At 34.9% G+C, this 17,437-nt stretch overlaps 2 protein-coding genes across 2 annotated transcripts; one reads left to right on the forward strand and one right to left on the reverse strand.

Moving 5' to 3' along the window:
• Positions 1-457: 457 nt before the first annotated feature.
• On the reverse strand, positions 458-9,725 carry LOC144450943 (protein arginine N-methyltransferase 2-like). The gene is made up of 10 exons (XM_078141703.1): positions 9,435-9,725; positions 8,470-8,652; positions 7,969-8,058; positions 7,549-7,620; positions 6,364-6,528; positions 5,713-5,885; positions 4,201-4,330; positions 2,239-2,375; positions 1,510-1,678; positions 458-690 (listed from the first exon to the last, which is right to left on the reverse strand). The coding sequence occupies exons 1-10, from the start codon at positions 9,723-9,725 to the stop codon at positions 658-660; spliced, it is 1,443 nt and encodes a 480-aa protein (XP_077997829.1). The 3' UTR covers positions 458-657.
• Positions 9,726-10,468: 743 nt separating this feature from the next.
• Positions 10,469-16,440, forward strand: LOC144450944 (2',3'-cyclic-nucleotide 3'-phosphodiesterase-like). Its single transcript, XM_078141704.1, has 2 exons — positions 10,469-11,330; positions 15,571-16,440. Exons 1-2 carry the CDS (start codon positions 10,469-10,471, stop codon positions 16,293-16,295), a joined length of 1,587 nt encoding a protein of 528 aa, XP_077997830.1. The 3' UTR covers positions 16,296-16,440.
• Positions 16,441-17,437: the final 997 nt, after the last annotated feature.

A 17,437-nucleotide genomic window follows, 5' to 3' on the forward strand; every position in this document is an offset into this window, starting at 1 on the left:
ATAATCATTCAAAAAGTAATAATGAAAACAAAACTTCTGTAGTTATCAAAAATTGTACACAAAAGATCAAAATGAGCATTGTGTTCTCTATTCTCTATTAAAACCATCCCTAAAGCACACTCTGGCTGTCATTATCACTGTACTATTTTGCTGTTTGTATTTTGATGTTCTCTGGCCTTAGATTTTGTAATAGTGTTTATACTAATATGACTTCATTTGTTCATCCAAGATGTTTTCCCCTCCAAGAGCTATGGTTCATCTGCCTGTTTTTATCCAATCCCACAACACAAAGTCGCTGTTGACCCCACAAGCCTTGCACAGTTGTCACCATAGAGGGCACCATACACTATTTGTTGAAACAAGTCTTTACATTATCTGAATTGATTTGTTATCAAAATGTGAAAAAATAAAAATGAAGAAGTCTTCAACAAAACAAAAGTTTAGGAGAGTAATTTAGAAAGTATAAAAACAGAAAGTACCCAAAAAACTTTAAAAAACGAAAACTCTTAAAATTTTGGATTGTTCAGTTTGTATATTGCTGACCTTATGATCTCTCTTGTAAACTAAACTTCTTGTAGTCATGGCAATAGTGATGATTGACAGGGCTAGAAGATAATCCTGTTTCCATGGTTACCATACAGGATGGATCTTGTAGTCCTATCTCCAGAGTGGAAACAGTTTTTCATAATCCTGAAATGATAACATATTACATTCATTTTCTAATAAATCAATACTTTTCACTTTTTAGATGCATACTACTTTCATACCCCATACCTCTACATTACTCCAGATTTGTCAGAAGAAACTGAAACTTTGCCTGCTGTCACTTTTTGATTCTCTAATCACTGTGAGGACTTGTTAGGTTTTAATGTTCAGACTGCTTTGCTACAATCTTTATTTAACATAAAAGTAGTCAAAAAATATATGGCTCCTGCTCCCTGTGTAGTGGGAGTGGTCAACTTTTATGTCTTTCTAAAGTAAGTGTTCATTCTGTTCTAGTGTTCACCTTGTCTTTATTAACATTACAACCACAGCAGAAATATCGAAGGGTCACCAAAAGACTGTGCGTATCATACACATTTTACGTTCCAAAAACAATTTAGACACAGACTTCTCACAGACCACTACAAGCAGGCACTGTATGTATACACACGTTGCCACGAGGAACCATGCAAGCAGACTCAAATTCTTGAGATTCTAGTTCTCAGATTCTAGTTTCAATTAGTATGTGTCAAAATCTGAGCCTGCAATGTGATGACTTTCAATAGCTTGTTTGTTCCAAGGATGTTGTGTGTGTGTGTCTGTGTATCAGTAGGGGTCGGATCATGTCGTTTATATTTGTAATGAGTGGTATCTGGGAAGCCTGTTTCTTATCAATCTAACTTGTTCTTGGGGAACATAAAATGTGTATGATATGTACAGTCTTTCGGCGACCCTTCAATATTTCTGTTGTAGCTTCACTTTAGTTCTCTACATAATGCAATAACAGTATCATTTCTACATCCTTACCTTTACATTATCTGTGGTATTTGATAAAATCTTATATCTGAAGATAATTTTGAGATGTCTTCTCCAGTGAGGATTGCGCTTTATGCTAACACTTCCTGTAATCTTGTCACCGATAGCAACCTCTACTGGTTCCTCCATCATGAATAGATCTTGTTTCCAATGTGTCAATCTGACAGAAGAACAAAACCCAATAATATGCTAATTACTCATTAATATACAGTGTATCAATCTGATAAGAACAAAAGCCCAAAATATGCAAAGTACTCATTAATATACAGAAATAAAAACACTGAGATGGCTAAATCAGTTATTTTTTCCTACGGTCATACAGTGAAATAAATTCATTTTGTACACCCCCCATTTTATGTTATTTTATCTTTGTTTGAAATAAAATCTGAATCAGACATCTAAAACAAATCTATCCCTAAGTTGTTAATACTTTGATAAAAATATCAATATTGAAATTCAAAGAATGTTTTGTCCAATACATTTTCTTATGTAGTCTTCTTTGAGAGAACATTGACTCTAAAATTGATGTTAAACTAATCACTGAACAATTCCCCACCTTCAACATTAAATAGCTTGATACATATTTTAGCCCTCCCTCTTCCTTTGCTATATTTGATAGCTTGATGTATATATAACTTCCTCCCCTATATTTGATAGCTTGATTTATATTTCAGCACCCCCCCCCCCTCCCACCTCCCCTATATTTGATACCTCAATTACCTGTGAAATGGTCCTGTATCTAAGACAACAGAATTACTATCTGACTGCATGGTATTAAACTTGACAGTAAACCAGGAACCAAAGCCATGAAAGTCACCACTTTGGTTGATTTCAAAACAAAAATCTCTCTCAATTTCCTGAAAGAAAGTCAAAAGTTCAAAAGTTCAACATACAAAGTACTTGACAATGACCAAAGTTGGTTTGTATATAGACCCTCCACTCAGTGGTTGGAGGGTCTATGGTTTGTACATAGACCCTCCAACCACTGTCTATGGTTTGTACATAGACCCTCCACCCACTGTCTATGGTTTGGACATATACCCTCCACCAACTGTCTATGGTTTGTACATATACCCTCCACCCACTGTCTATGGTTTGTACGTGGTGTAAATGAAGTTATCTATATCAGGAAGTCTAATTCTGATATCAACAAAGACGTTGGTTGTTTTCAACTTTCACACATCTGGGATTCCATTCTTTTGTCACATGATTCCATTGATGAGTCATGTGACAACCCAGAACATCAGATAACCTCTAGGTCCTGAATCTGTACAGTATTCATGTTATCACATAGACTGTAAACATACCTATAGGTCCTGAATCTGTACAGTATTCATGTTATCACATAGACTGTAAACATACCTCTAGGTCCTCAATCTGTACAGTATTCATGTTATCACATAGACTGTAAACATACCTCTAGGTCCTGAATCTATACAGTATTCATGTTATCACATAGACTGTAAACATACCTATAGGTCCTGAATCTGTACACTATTCATGTTATCACATAGACAGTAAACATACCTCTAGGTCCTGAATCTGTACAGTATTCATGTTATCACACAGACTGTAAACATACCTCTAGGTCCTCAATCTGTACAGTATTCATGTTATCACATAGACTGTAAACAAACCTCTAGGTCCTCAATCTGTACAGTATTCATGTTATCACATAGACTGTAAACATACCTCTAGGTCCTCAATCTGTACAGTATTCATGTTATCACATAGACAGTAAACATACCTCTAGGTCCTCAATCTGTACAGTATTCATGTTATCACATAGACTGTAAACATACCTCTAGGTCCTCAATCTGTACAGTATTCATGTTATCACATAGACAGTAAACAAACCTCTAGGTCCTGAATCTGTACAGTATTCATGTTATCACACAGACTGTAAACATACCTCTAGGTCCTCAATCTGTACAGTATTCATGTTATCACATAGACTGTAAACATACCTCTAGGTCCTGAATCTGTACAGTATTCATGTTATCACATAGACTGTAAACAAACCTCTAGGTCCTCAATCTGTACAGTATTCATGTTATCACATAGACTGTAAACATACCTCTAGGTCCTCAATCTGTACAGTATTCATGTTATCACATAGACAGTAAACAAACCTCTAGGTCCTGAATCTGTACAGTATTCATGTTATCACATAGACTGTAAACATACCTCTAGGTCCTCAATCTGTACAGTATTCATGTTATCACATAGACTGTAAACATACCTCTAGGTCCTGAATCTGTACAGTATTCATGTTATCACATAGACTGTAAACATACCTCTAGGTCCTGAATCTGTACAGTATTCATGTTATCACATAGACTGTAAACATACCTCTAGGTCCTCAATCTGTACAGTATTCATGTTATCACATAGACTGTAAACATACCTCTAGGTCCTCAATCTGTACAGTATTCATGTTATCACATAGACAGTAAACAAACCTCTAGGTCCTGAATCTGTACAGTATTCATGTTATCACATAGACTGTAAACATACCTCTAGGTCCTCAATCTGTACAGTATTCATGTTATCACATAGACAGTAAACAAACCTCTAGGTCCTGAATCTGTACAGTATTCATGTTATCACATAGACTGTAAACATACCTCTAGGTCCTCAATCTGTACAGTATTCACGTTATCACATAGACTGTAAACATACCTCTAGGTCCTGAATCTGTACAGTATTCATGTTCAGATCTAATACTGTCTGAGGAACAGCTAAGCAATCTTCAGATTTTAGTTCATGATTAAAAATTGGTTTATCAAAAAATTCACTCTGAGCAAATGACCTGAAAATGATAAGACAGAACCCCATGATTAGTAAGTAAAAGTGTGGTGTATTCTGGGTATTCATGACTGGTAAGTAAAAGTGTGGTGTATTCTGGGTATTCATGACTAGTAAGTAAAAGTGTGGTGTATTCTGGGTATTCATGACCAGTAAGTAAAAGTGTGGTGTATTCTGGGTATTCATGACTGGTAAGTAAAAGTGTGGTGTATTCTGGGTATTTATGACTGGTAAGTAAAAGTGTGGTGTATTCTGGGTATTCATGACTGGTAAGTAAAAGTGTGGTGTATTCTGGGTATTCATGACTGGTAAGTAAAAGTGTGGTGTATTCTGGGTATTCATGACTGGTAAGTAAAAGTGTGGTGTATTCTGGGTATTCATAACTGGTAAGTAAAAGTGTGGTGTATTCTGGGTATTCGTGACTAGTAAGTGAAAGTGTGGTGTATTCTGGGTATTCATGACTGGTAAGTAAAAGTGTGGTGTATTCTGGGTATTTCAAGGACTAGTAAGTGAAAGTGTGGTGTATTCTGGGTATTCATGACTGGTAAGTAAAAGTGTGGTGTATTCTGGGTATTTCAAGGACTAGTAAGTGAAAGTGTGGTGTATTCTGGGTATTCATGACTGGTAAGTAAAAGTGTGGTGTATTCTGGGTATTTCAAGGACTAGTAAGTGAAAGTGTAGTGTGTATTCTGGGTTTTTGCAGGAGAACTTATAGTGTTGTTCTTTGTGGTCATACTTTCACAGACGTAATGAGTGAAAGTGCAGAAGAAAACACCTGAGTACCAACACTGGAACTCACACAGCATGGGGTTCTGTTATTATTACATATACTCTTAAGAAACAGCACATTTCTGTAAATATTGTACAGTGCATTCATGTGATTTTGTACACAAGGAATTATCATGTAGGCATAAATATCACAAGTAGGTGTGTGTACTTGTGTAAGTAATCATTGGTACATAAATAATATGTATTATCATGTAGGCATAAATACCACTAGTATGTGTGTGTACTTGTGTAAGTAATCATTGGTACATATGAAATAATATGTATTATCAATAAGCCAGTATGATGACACAATCAATGATTTGATGGCAGAAAGTAGTCATAACTTCACCGGATAAAATTTTCCAAACTTGAATTTATATTTACTACCAGTAATGACAAAAAGTAGGAATATAACAAACAGCAATGCTGAAACAAACAAATGTTAACTATGCAGTAATACAATTATGATGATGATGGCTGGTTATAAAACCAACAAAATACCTATAAAAGTAGCTGACATTTTGGGAATAAGCGTTCCAAGAGATAAAACCTCACACTACTGAAAGTGTCAGAAATGTATGATGATTGGTTAATAATAAGATGATCATCTGGACTTACTTGAGGTAAGAAAAGTCAAACTCATAAACATTATCCCAAAATTTGACTTTTTTGTATTCATGTGCAGCTGTACATGGTACAAGATAAAGTGATGCGTCTGATGGCCACATTACACCTGTATCCTTGAGCCAATAATCCCTGGCAAGTAGTACTGATTCAATCATCAACTCAAACTGAAACAAATAGTCAGTGTCAATATTATCGGTAGATTGTACCATAGGGGCAGGAGAGAAAGTTGGAATGTTTTGGGATGAGAAGGTTTTCATGAATATTACCATGAACTATTTCTTTCAGTTTGAAATGTAATGTTGAAACTAGCATGCAATGTTTCTTTATCTGTATAAACTATTTAAATGTAGAAATACAATTAAAAACTGAACGGTCTCAACGAAACTCAACTCAAAGGGTTTCCAAAAGTTGTGATTATGTAATTTATAAAGCATCCAAACAATCAATAAAAAGTCTTATGGTTGCTATGACTACTTATGGTTGCTATGAACAACACAGAAATATGGCTGATCTATATCAAGGAAACATTTTTAAAATGAAAGTGATAACTTGAATATTATCAGATAATTTCATGCCTACTTCTTGCCTTCACCAATTGTTAAAACCTGGTGACATATTACAACTGTTGCCATAGTAACTCACCAGTAACATAGTTCCCATCCATTCTGAGATGATAATATCCACTTTTTCTGGTAAGCTGACAGTTTCTATTCTACCATTAAGGAGGGTGATTTTGTCTGCAAATCCATTCTGTTTAATCAACTTTTCTGTATGGTTCACAAAATCACTGGCTTCAACTGCATATACCTACAAATGAATGACAGTAGAGAGTATGAGGTCAAAGTTCATATCCATGACAACAGATAAAACACTGATAGGTTGAAATAGGCATGTTAGTGTGGCGTTTCATTTCCTACTAATACAACAGCTCCCTCTATGGCAATGACTTGATGATACAATTGCATTCTCATCTCATGATATACACCTATATACCCATTCAACCCAGGTCACAATATTTGTACCATCCATAGCATTAGCCAATGTTTATGCTTTGAAGTAAAAATTATCCAAAAATACTGGTACATGTAATACCAGTATGATAAACAAACTATCATTTTGAAATAAAAAGTGCTAGGTATAATCTACATCACTCACACTTGTTTTTTATTTTATGGTTTTTTTTGAAGACAACTTTTAGTAAATGTTGCATTTCACTTGGTGTCTGGTGTCTATTTAATCACTTTTGCAAACAAATTGATTTAAAAACATTGTTTTTGTTCTTGATTCCTTTTTATTAATTTACGCAACATTTATTGGTAAAAAAGGTTTCTTCTTTGAACTATATTTCATAGACTACCACATTAATTTTGAGTAATGTTAAGATATGGATACTATATAGACACTTAAAGCTCTGAAGATTTGAAATCCTAGCAACAATGAAAGTATAACAATATTATGTTCCTGAAGGCAATGAAGGGTAACATAGGAAGGGTTACAATACAGTAACGGCACAATACAATACAATACATTACTCTGAGTAACTTTCAAGTGGGTATACTTAGGAATAAATTAGTTTGTTTATAACTTTTGGAACTTTCATTGCTTTGAGAGAAAATCTAATACTATGTGAAGAGGTAAAAAACTATTCAGAAAATGTCTATTATGAGGCACTTGGAGAGTTTTCAATATTTTCTACAAAAAATATGTCCAATAAACACCTCTGTCAGAGACACTGAAGAAGGAGAGGTGATTTGTTCAAAACATGTCTGTTTCTCAATCAAAAGTGGAAGATAAGAACTTGTTTATGAATAAAGTTTTGCATTATACCTGTTTTGGTTGGCCATACTTTGCAGCAAACAGACTAAGGATTCCAGTACCACAACCAATGTCCAAAACAACCTGTGGATTAATAAATCTAAATATTTTACTTTTGCAATCAAGCTAGGGAGTAGCAGAAAGTCACATTTGCAAACAAGCTAGGGAGTTGCAGAAAGTCACATTTGCAAACAAGCTAGGGAGTTGCAGAAAGTCCAAATGATAATCAGAATACACAGTATGGCGTACAGTCAAATTAAATCAAACTATCCTATAACATCTACAAAATATACAAACTTACCCAAACTCTTTTAAGATATCAAAAAATAAATTATCTGATATGAGATAGGAAATGAAATGATGAGAAAAACTTGGAAATAATTGCTGGAAGTACATTACCAATATGAATTATTTAAAAAAACATTGTCTCACCTTATCTTTCAACCACTCTGCATTCTGTACAATAGCTTCTCTGTATGCATTAGTTCGGACATCATCACTTAACATTTCATAATGAATTTTCTGTTGAAAAGATCAGTGATTGCTAAAAGTATACATGAACCACTTATGTGTACAATATTTGTAAATTCAATAACACCAACAACAAAATCAACAACAACAACAACAACAACAACAACAACAACAACAACAACAACAACATTTCATATTTACTGGTCCTACCCAAATGATTCTGGTCAATTGTTACATTTGTAGAGATCTCTGTGATCATCAACGTACTCGTACTCAAGACATACGTACCGTACCGTACACCGTACACCGTACACGTAGAACAACATATACATCAAATGTTTATCACCCTGTCTCAAACACAACCCTAACACCTTACCTATTCTACATTCTTACACCCTCATAGAGTTTTAGACAGCTTTCATTTGAGAAAATGTAAAATTTCCAATTTCTTAAAGAACTTACTACATTTGCATAGCTATCAAAATAATCTTCATTTTGCCACATCTCTGCTTCCCATTCAACTTTGCTCTTATCTGTCACATGATTGGCTGGAATATAACCCTTTTTGTCATTGATGACTGCCCACCACCAATCATCATTGGGTTTACTTATAACTTTGATTTCTTCTCCCTTTAAAAAACTCAGCTGTAATATTGAAAGTGAAATAGACATAATGGTCAGTGAGTGATTACTTCAATCGTCTTATACTACAGAATCTACTCTTTCAAAATTACTGAGAAATAGAAAAATTAAAGCCAAATTAAAAACAACTTTTTGATTCCCTGAACTCATCAAGATTTAGATGTTGATCTAAGTTTTTTGTTGAGAAAACCCCGAAAAATTGCACACAAGTATAGAACTTTAAAAAAAATATCACATTGACAAGAAACAGAGTTTTGCAGTATGTTTCATATCAAAGGTTGGCAAACTTTGCTGGTAAAGTGACAAAATCTGGTAAAACTTGCATAGATTTCCATACATCAAGTTGTACACATTTTGTGGAGAACCCAATTTCCAGTATGACTACCAACAAAAATCACTTTCAGGTGTATTTTGCTACCCAAGACAAAAATATTTATCCCTAAAAAAATTCAAATCCACAGTGATCCCAACTCTTGTAGAAAGATGTGTATATTGAATTTGAACCACATTTATTATTTCTAGTCGCATAAATTAAATTTGAATAAAATAGAGAAATTGAAAAAAATAATAATTGTGGTTTTTTATATATGGCTCCAGTAGTAAAATGGGAGAATTAGACATTGACAGTGCTTTCAGTATAGTTTGATGTTTGAAATGTACACAAAAAAAGACAAGTGAAATGTTGTGTATCACAGGGACTTATCAGTTTCACTTTTAATCTATCAATACATACTATTACCACTTTATACTAAAAGTAATTATTTTATTTTAAGATTATAATTTACCTGATTATCTTCAGTTGCACTGAAATCTGAAAATGCAACCCAATTCTCCAAAATTTCGTCGTCAACATAATTATCCTGGCAGTCGTTGCCTTGTTCGCACTCCTGGTGACTTCTTTCAGATTTGGTTAACTCAAGTTCGACGTCCCCACCACTAACCCGGTTCTCAATCTCATGTTTTGTGATTTCACGACCCGTCAATGTCAATTCGTTAAAAATTGAAACACATACATCACTCTCTGTTCCAGTCGAATGGTCGAATATATATTGTACTTGATCAGATGTGTTACTCATTTGATTAGCTGGTGTTATAACCCTCCAAACCCCCTAAACCAATGTGTCTCTTCCGGCTTTACTATCATTTGACCTTGCAGTGAACTCTGACCACAAGTGACCAGTGATTAGTTTGTTCATTGTTTAATTTCTCAAGCATGAGGTTTTTTGAAGCGAGTGTTTGTCGCCAAACGTATGACTTTCTCCTCTATCAAACTTTCGCAATTTCATATCATAGCAAATAATTTATTTCAAAGTTGTTCTGTTTGAAAGTACGGTAGGAAACGACGTGAAGGGAGAGAGAGCTGGTAAAAACAAACGAACATTGCAAGTACGCCTCTTAATTTGGGGGCGCCATTTATCTACCATACATGTTCCTATAATAGAGATCCTGAAACTACAACAAGCATAACAAGGTACGTACGTCTCGCGTCTGGCATGTCTGTCGGTGAATAAATTAGTATATCGCCCTAGTGACGCAGTCATGCAGATAAATATTTCATTTATATTATTGGAAGATTAACATTCCCAATGTTAGTTTGGCCATGGATGTAAATATAGCGATGATATATTTAACAAATTTATACCTTAATTGTTCATTTCAGAAATGACTCAGTGATTGCAACACACATAGTAACTTCTACATTTCGATTGATCACATATTGCCAGCTGTAATCACCAAGGCAACGGGAGACTGTTTGTCACGTACAGACTTAACCCCAGTATATATATCATAGTTTGACACGGAAATAAAATCAAGCGTCATGGGAACCGACCAGATTGCTACTATTAAGATAGCCGTGTTTACAACAGGTGTCGCCTGCTGTCTGGCCTACGTTGTTTTAAAAGTTGTTCCTAATATAATGGCTCGTTATAGACACCGTAAACGGACAGACGATGGCATAATTGATGGAGATGTCACGGAGATTGATGGATTGGAAGTGAAATCATCATGTTTACCACCTTTGATGTCAGCTCAACAAACACCAGTTGAAGTTGAGGAAGAAGAGAAAATAACAGACCCCACGTTAGACTATCCATTTTTGACCGATTCGAAAACCATCAGGTTTATCCAAAGATCCAATATTATGTTTATTATGCGTGGACTTCCTGGTAGTGGCAAGACACATGTTGCTGAAATGATAAGAGAAACGTACAGTGACTCCATTATTTGCTCAGCTGATGATTTTAGAATGGTTGATGGAAAATATGTCTTCAATCCTGAGAATCTGCAGAAAGACCATGCAAAGTGCCAGGCATTTGCAAAGCAATGTTGTGAGAAAAAACACAACGTTGTTGTTATCGATAACACAAATGTCCGTGGTTGGGAGATGAGGTATTATCTAGATCTTGCAAACCAGAAAAACTATACTGTAGTACTAGTAGAACCCAAGACGTCTTGGAAATTTGATGCCCATGAGTTAGCAAGAAGGAATAAACATAATGTTCAACTCACTCTTTTGCAAAAGAAAGTACAGTCATTTGAGACGATGATTCCTTTATTTTTTGGCTGGTTCCTGAACTACACTGACTCAGCCAAAGTACGGAAACAAGGACAAGATGTATACAAGAGTCTACAACAGATACCAGAGTTTGTGGACAGGTTTAAGATGTGTGTACACGGGGGTGAGTCCTAAAATCTGTATCACATTGTTATATGTTACAATGATTACTTTACAACTTAAGTTTAAAGGCCCATAATTCAGTCCCTGATTCTAGTGCTATCCCATAATTCAATCCCTGATTCTAGTGCTATCCCATAATTCAATCCCTGATTCTAGTGCTATCCCATAATTCAATCCCTGATTCTAGGGCTATCCCATAATTCAATGCCCGATTCTAGTGCTATCTTATCAGTAATCAATAGAGCTCCATAAGGAGTTATTCTTTAGATCTCATATTGTTTTCTGACGCAATGAAAAATAATCCTGGTTGTAGAGTATCTTGAGAAGTGATGTAAAAAGACCTCAGGCTTTGACAGTACTACCCCTTGGGAAAATATTGATAGTGGTGTTTTTGATTTCGCACTCATTGCCAATGTGCGAATTAAGCAGAAATTAAACCCCTGGGCCACTAAATAATTAACCACTTTACAGTATTTCATCAAGACCAAATTGTTTCTGAATATGTAGCTCTACCAAAAAAAAACCTTGTTTATCACCTAAATTTTAATCCTGTTATCAGACATTGGTATGTCAGCTGATATACATCAACAATAACCACACCCAAAAGTGTAAAAAAAAAAAAAAAAAATTAGCATTCACCATATGTAAATATTTCATTTTTTAATAATTAATACAAATGTTAATTTTCAAATTGAAAGTCATCTGTGTTGGTAAACCATAGTATTGAATTTAAGTTTTGTTCCAAACACAACTTTGAAAATTTACCTTGAAATTTTTGACTGCATAGTTCAGTCTTTGTTAGTAAGGTCACATGTACTGAATAGCAGGTCAATCTGTTGACAAAGACTGAAGTGTGGTTTCAGGTAAAATTTTCAAAGCTGTGTTTGGAGCAAAAGTTGAATTGACTCACTACAAATGTTAATTATTTTGCATTGTGTTAGTGAATAGGTAGAACTAACATTATGCCATACACCAGCCAAGTTGAACAAAGAATATGGAATATATACTCTGGTTGTTCATGGCAACACGTGTCTACATCACTGGTTCTGATGTGTTCGAAATATGAGTCAAAACGTTCAAAATGGCCATTACTCTCTCCGATTCTTCTTTGATATTACTGGCACTCACTTCTGGTATAATTATGTTATTCTCAAATATTTTTCTTCATTCAGCCAGAAACTACTTGTGACCTAAGAGTTGTCACTACTTATCTAGCAACTCGGAGTAACTATGACTCATAAAGTAAATCGTATTTTCCTTGGCTGAACAAAGAAAAATATTGGGGAATAACAGTTGATATAATATATTGATCCACCATCTGTCATGAATATAAAATACTAGAGAAATAGTATTACTATTATTATTATTTAAAATTATGATTTTACTGCAACTTTGTCCTAAGGCCTAATAAAAAAAATTGTTTGGTTCCAGTTACCCTACCCCACATAGATTTTCATGCCGACCCTAAACTTTTTTTTATGTATTTGAGAAAAAAAAATCATGAAAATTATGAAGTCTCGCAAGAAATAGTGGATATGGAAACTGACATCAACTGAAAAAGACAACATAAAACTGTTCTTCCAATCTGTAATGGCTGTACATCTGATGAAAAGTAACCAATAACACAGATACCAAATGGAAAACAACAGAAAACATAACTACCTGACCTAGACACTCACATATGAAAAAAAAAAAATATTAAAAAAAAAATGAAATAAAAAATCTACCTACCCCACCTATTCTAAAATTGAGTGTATTCAGAACCACAGAATATTTTTTTGTTAGGCTTAACGATAATAAAATTTACAGTGCCAACAAAGAGAAACATAAGAGTACCATAAGGTGACCTATACTGTCCATGATGTGAAAACAAATGTAAACACACCATAAATAATTCTAGCCCAGGGATAGTATCAAAACATGTTTTTTAAATTTAATAAAAAAACAGAATAATGTACGCCTACTTATTGCTGATCAATTCTAATAAATTATGACAATAAAGTTTAGATTTATTTGAACTGTTGCAACGAGAAGATATAAATAATGGTTTTTATGACCTATGAATTGAAATGAGACATCAGTGTGAGACAAAATGGGAAAAGTTTGATTAGAAAATACTATAGAATTTTAGTGTTTGTGGTAAAAGTAATGGTATTTAGTATTTTATACTTGTAACTTTTGTCTTTTCATATCACCTCAAATAGTGTAACATACTACAGTATGTACCATCATAACAAGACCCCTAGATAACCTTTGACCTGTTGACAGACTAAAAACTGACTCGCACCTTTCTATAGGGAATACTAATAGTCTGTGCCATCATCATGCATCACAAGATCTCTAGATAACCTTTGACCTCCGTTGACTGACTAAACTGACTCACACCTTTTTATAGTGAATGTTACCAATAGACTACTTTCAGGAATGTTACATCTGAAAAAAGTACAAAATTTAGTCCAAATGTTGATGGTAGTAATTTGGTCATAAATTTGAACTTTGAAGTCTTTTTACTACCAGTGATTGATAAAGAATAAACACATATCTATATAAATTTCAGATTTAGATATTTGTATCCTTATTGTTAGTAAAGCCAACAATTTTTATTGATTTTTCTTGTTAGGGTTGTAACAAGTGGTTTAGGTGAAGGATAAACTTAGGACATTATTGGTAACTTAATGTTGAAAGATAGATCATAGGGCGGATTGTAAATTAACATACCAACTGTTGAACTGAATCAGGTACATTGTTGTTGAATACATGATGTTATTTAGTTGTAAGCACTTCCTGATTTCAAGTCAAAACACGTATTTCTTATAGTTACAGTGCTTTAGGTCATTTTGATGTCTGTCTCTATTTCTCAGTCTGATTTCTTTGGCACCAATAGTTTTCCTAAACATCAAATTTCTTTTCCATTTTAACTCTTCACTACATATTTTTGATTGTAGACAGCAATGATATAATTGTACTTATTTATGAATAAATGCAAACATTTGTAATACATTTATAGAGTTATTAATAATATTTACAGTTCTGTTCAATTTAATTTTTACTTGTTGAAAATTGCCTACTCACGGGATGGTGTGAAACTAGTGATAGATTCAAGCTGTATGTACTAAATTACTGATAAGTGTATTGTGAATTAGTCTAGTTCCTTCCTATACAATATCGTTACGATTTATACCTTCATTCACAGTCTAGTCAAAGTCATTGCTCTAGAAGTCCTGAGATGTAATTTAAAATTCATCCACAGACACCCACACAGTCATTAACATCATGTCTTTGTTAATCAATCACACAATTCTAACCAATAACACAGTCCCTCATAAATTCAGTGTTTACTGGGGCAGTTATGTAATGTCCAAATATGGTATATTTATGTCCAAATATGGTATATTTGTCAGCTCAGGATGCTACTTATACACTGTTATACACTAGCTGGGGTTCACTGATTGGATGAACAACTTTCTGTGCTGTTTGAGGGACTTTGACCAGAATATGGTTACAAAGCACAGTTGGTATCCAGACTAGATTTAAAATAATACATTCAAATGTGTTAACTTTAAAGTCTTACTTTGATAGTCCAGTTCAGTGTGCCCTCTAATGATAGCCACATTTTCTTGTTCTGAGTCAAAATGAGAAAAACTGGGATTTCATGAGAGTCACCACATAGTAAGAGATAAGGGAACACCAGATTTTGGTGTGTGACTAGAAATTGTCAGTGTATGAGTTAAATTGGCTTAGAGAGAGTACACAGGTCCAGTCATTACAACTACCGATAGATAATACATATCACATGATATGACAATAAGTGTTATATAGTCTAGTTACTATACATGTAGTAATTCTCTATCATCTCTTTCTAACGTACAGTCAAACGGACAAATTCTATCCAAAATCTAGCTAAATCTCCTGCTAGGGAAGGGATGAACAGTACCTGTCAGTAGTAACCCATCACACACACATTGATAGGTGGTTGTAATTGGTTACTTCGTTCAGTTTACAACAAATTCAACCAGTCTTAATGTAGGACATGTGAGGATGTGATAAGGCCATGATGTTTATCATGTTTATACCAATGCTTCAGTAGCATTAAACTCTTGTCACTGTCGGTGGTACTAGTAAAATCAGAATTCTGTGCTGGAGTAACCCATTTGACTACTAGTATACAGTGGCACTGATTATAATGCATATAGGAGTTGTGACTGACTAGTAATCTTCCATTTTGTAATTTTGTCTTACAGATCCCAGTGCAGCATTGAATTTTAATGCCTATTTTTCAGCTGATTCCTTTGTTGTTGGGACACACATGCTGCACTGCACTGCCAAATTTTGTGCCAGAGGTAAAGTACCCGACTCCTATACATATGCCAAACATGAAGGAGTTCTGCAGTCACTTGGTAAAGCTTTCACAACACAAATAATTGGTTTCTTTGTGACACCACGGACACTTGGTGTACGGCTAAAATTGACACCAGAACAGAAAAAAATATGGGGTCAAGAAGACGAGAAAGATTTTGTGCAGGATACAGAAACCTCTATAAATCGGTATATCAGTGCAGCTAAAGGTCGTCGAGGGAAAGGATCCATGCATGACATAAGCAATCATCAAACTAAGGCTCCAGTGATGTCATGGGAGAAACGAGGTGGACAGCAGCCACAGAATACAGCAGACGATGAAAGTCTATTTCATAGCTTCCAAAAATCCAAATTCGTTCCAACATCAGGTGTCGGTAGCCGAGCTCATCTCACTCTTGGCTGTAGAAAGGGAATCACTGCAGTTCAAACTGGTATTGATTTGGTGGATATCATAGATGCTGAGCAGGAAGCCATGGCAACTAAAGATAGAAATGTCACATTAATGTTGCCAATCCAAGGAGGTACCCTTCGTTGTTATGACAACAAAACCTGGATGGTATATTTAGATGTGCCAATCACAGTGGGTTCATTATATTCAGGATTTTACTGAAGATATTTGATGTAAACATGAAATATGTCCACCACAGAGTAAACTGTATACTAACATTTGCAGAATATGTGCTAAGAATTTCTTGCTTGTAAATGTGCAAAATGGAATTCTGCTGTGTACAATCAGTTTCCATTGTGTTGACTGTGTTCAGTGAACTGTAGTGTTGTGGTTACAATGCAGCTAAAAAAAGTTGTTTTTTTCAGTGACAAAGCTAGTATTTCTGTGTTCATATCAAACTGGCAACATACCTAACCAACATATGGTACCAACCCAATGATTTAATAATACAGCTCAGTAATGGGTTATTTTTTTGATTGGACTACTGTAGTTAGTATTTCAGTGCTTTTACCATGGTAACACCCATAGTAACCAGCATACTTTAGCAACTGGAATTATAGTATGATGTGTAGTCACCAGCCCAATAATTCTGCTAGCCTGAGTGTTGACACCAGGCTGATACTAGGGCTTGCACAGTTGAAAGGGATTCCCATCACTCTACTATGGTATTATACTAGTCCAGTGTGTGGAGGTAATATCATAACTAGGCAAAGCCCATAAGCTCGCGCAGGGTAGATTCACTTGTGACTGGCTGCCTGGGCCAGGGTACGGGTTCGTACACTTGATTTACAGTGATGCCTCGATACTCACTACAATGTTACGATAATCGTGCCAACAGGCCTACTAATACAATATTGCAATGCATGGCGATGTATATGATGATACGGTAGCACGCGCGTGGAGAATGCACGTAGTAAAATTCATGTAGTATATATGGAAGGAGCATGCGTAGTCAGTGTGCACCGCTATGCATCCCTGGGAGAACCACCAATCTTTTTTCACATAGTATATACAACGCGTATGCGTACTAGTCATTGAGTCGCTATGCGTCAGCTTCACTGCCGCTGCATGCGCTATTATTATTAAGGGGAGATATCTCCATGCCCAGTGTTAACATACATGAGTCTGACACTGGGCTTGCAAATTTGAAAGGGGTTATTGAACTGTATCCTAATGGAGATACTTTATGAAGCAGTGTATAAATATCACTATTCATACTTATTAGGAAGGTTTTTTTTTCAAAATGTTTGAAGTTCTCTATACCTAGATGTGAAATTAACATGTGTAGATAATAAAGTCACTTT

Source organism: Glandiceps talaboti, chromosome 20 (genome assembly GCF_964340395.1).
Source record: "Glandiceps talaboti chromosome 20, keGlaTala1.1, whole genome shotgun sequence".
NCBI lineage: Eukaryota > Metazoa > Hemichordata > Enteropneusta > Spengelidae > Glandiceps > Glandiceps talaboti.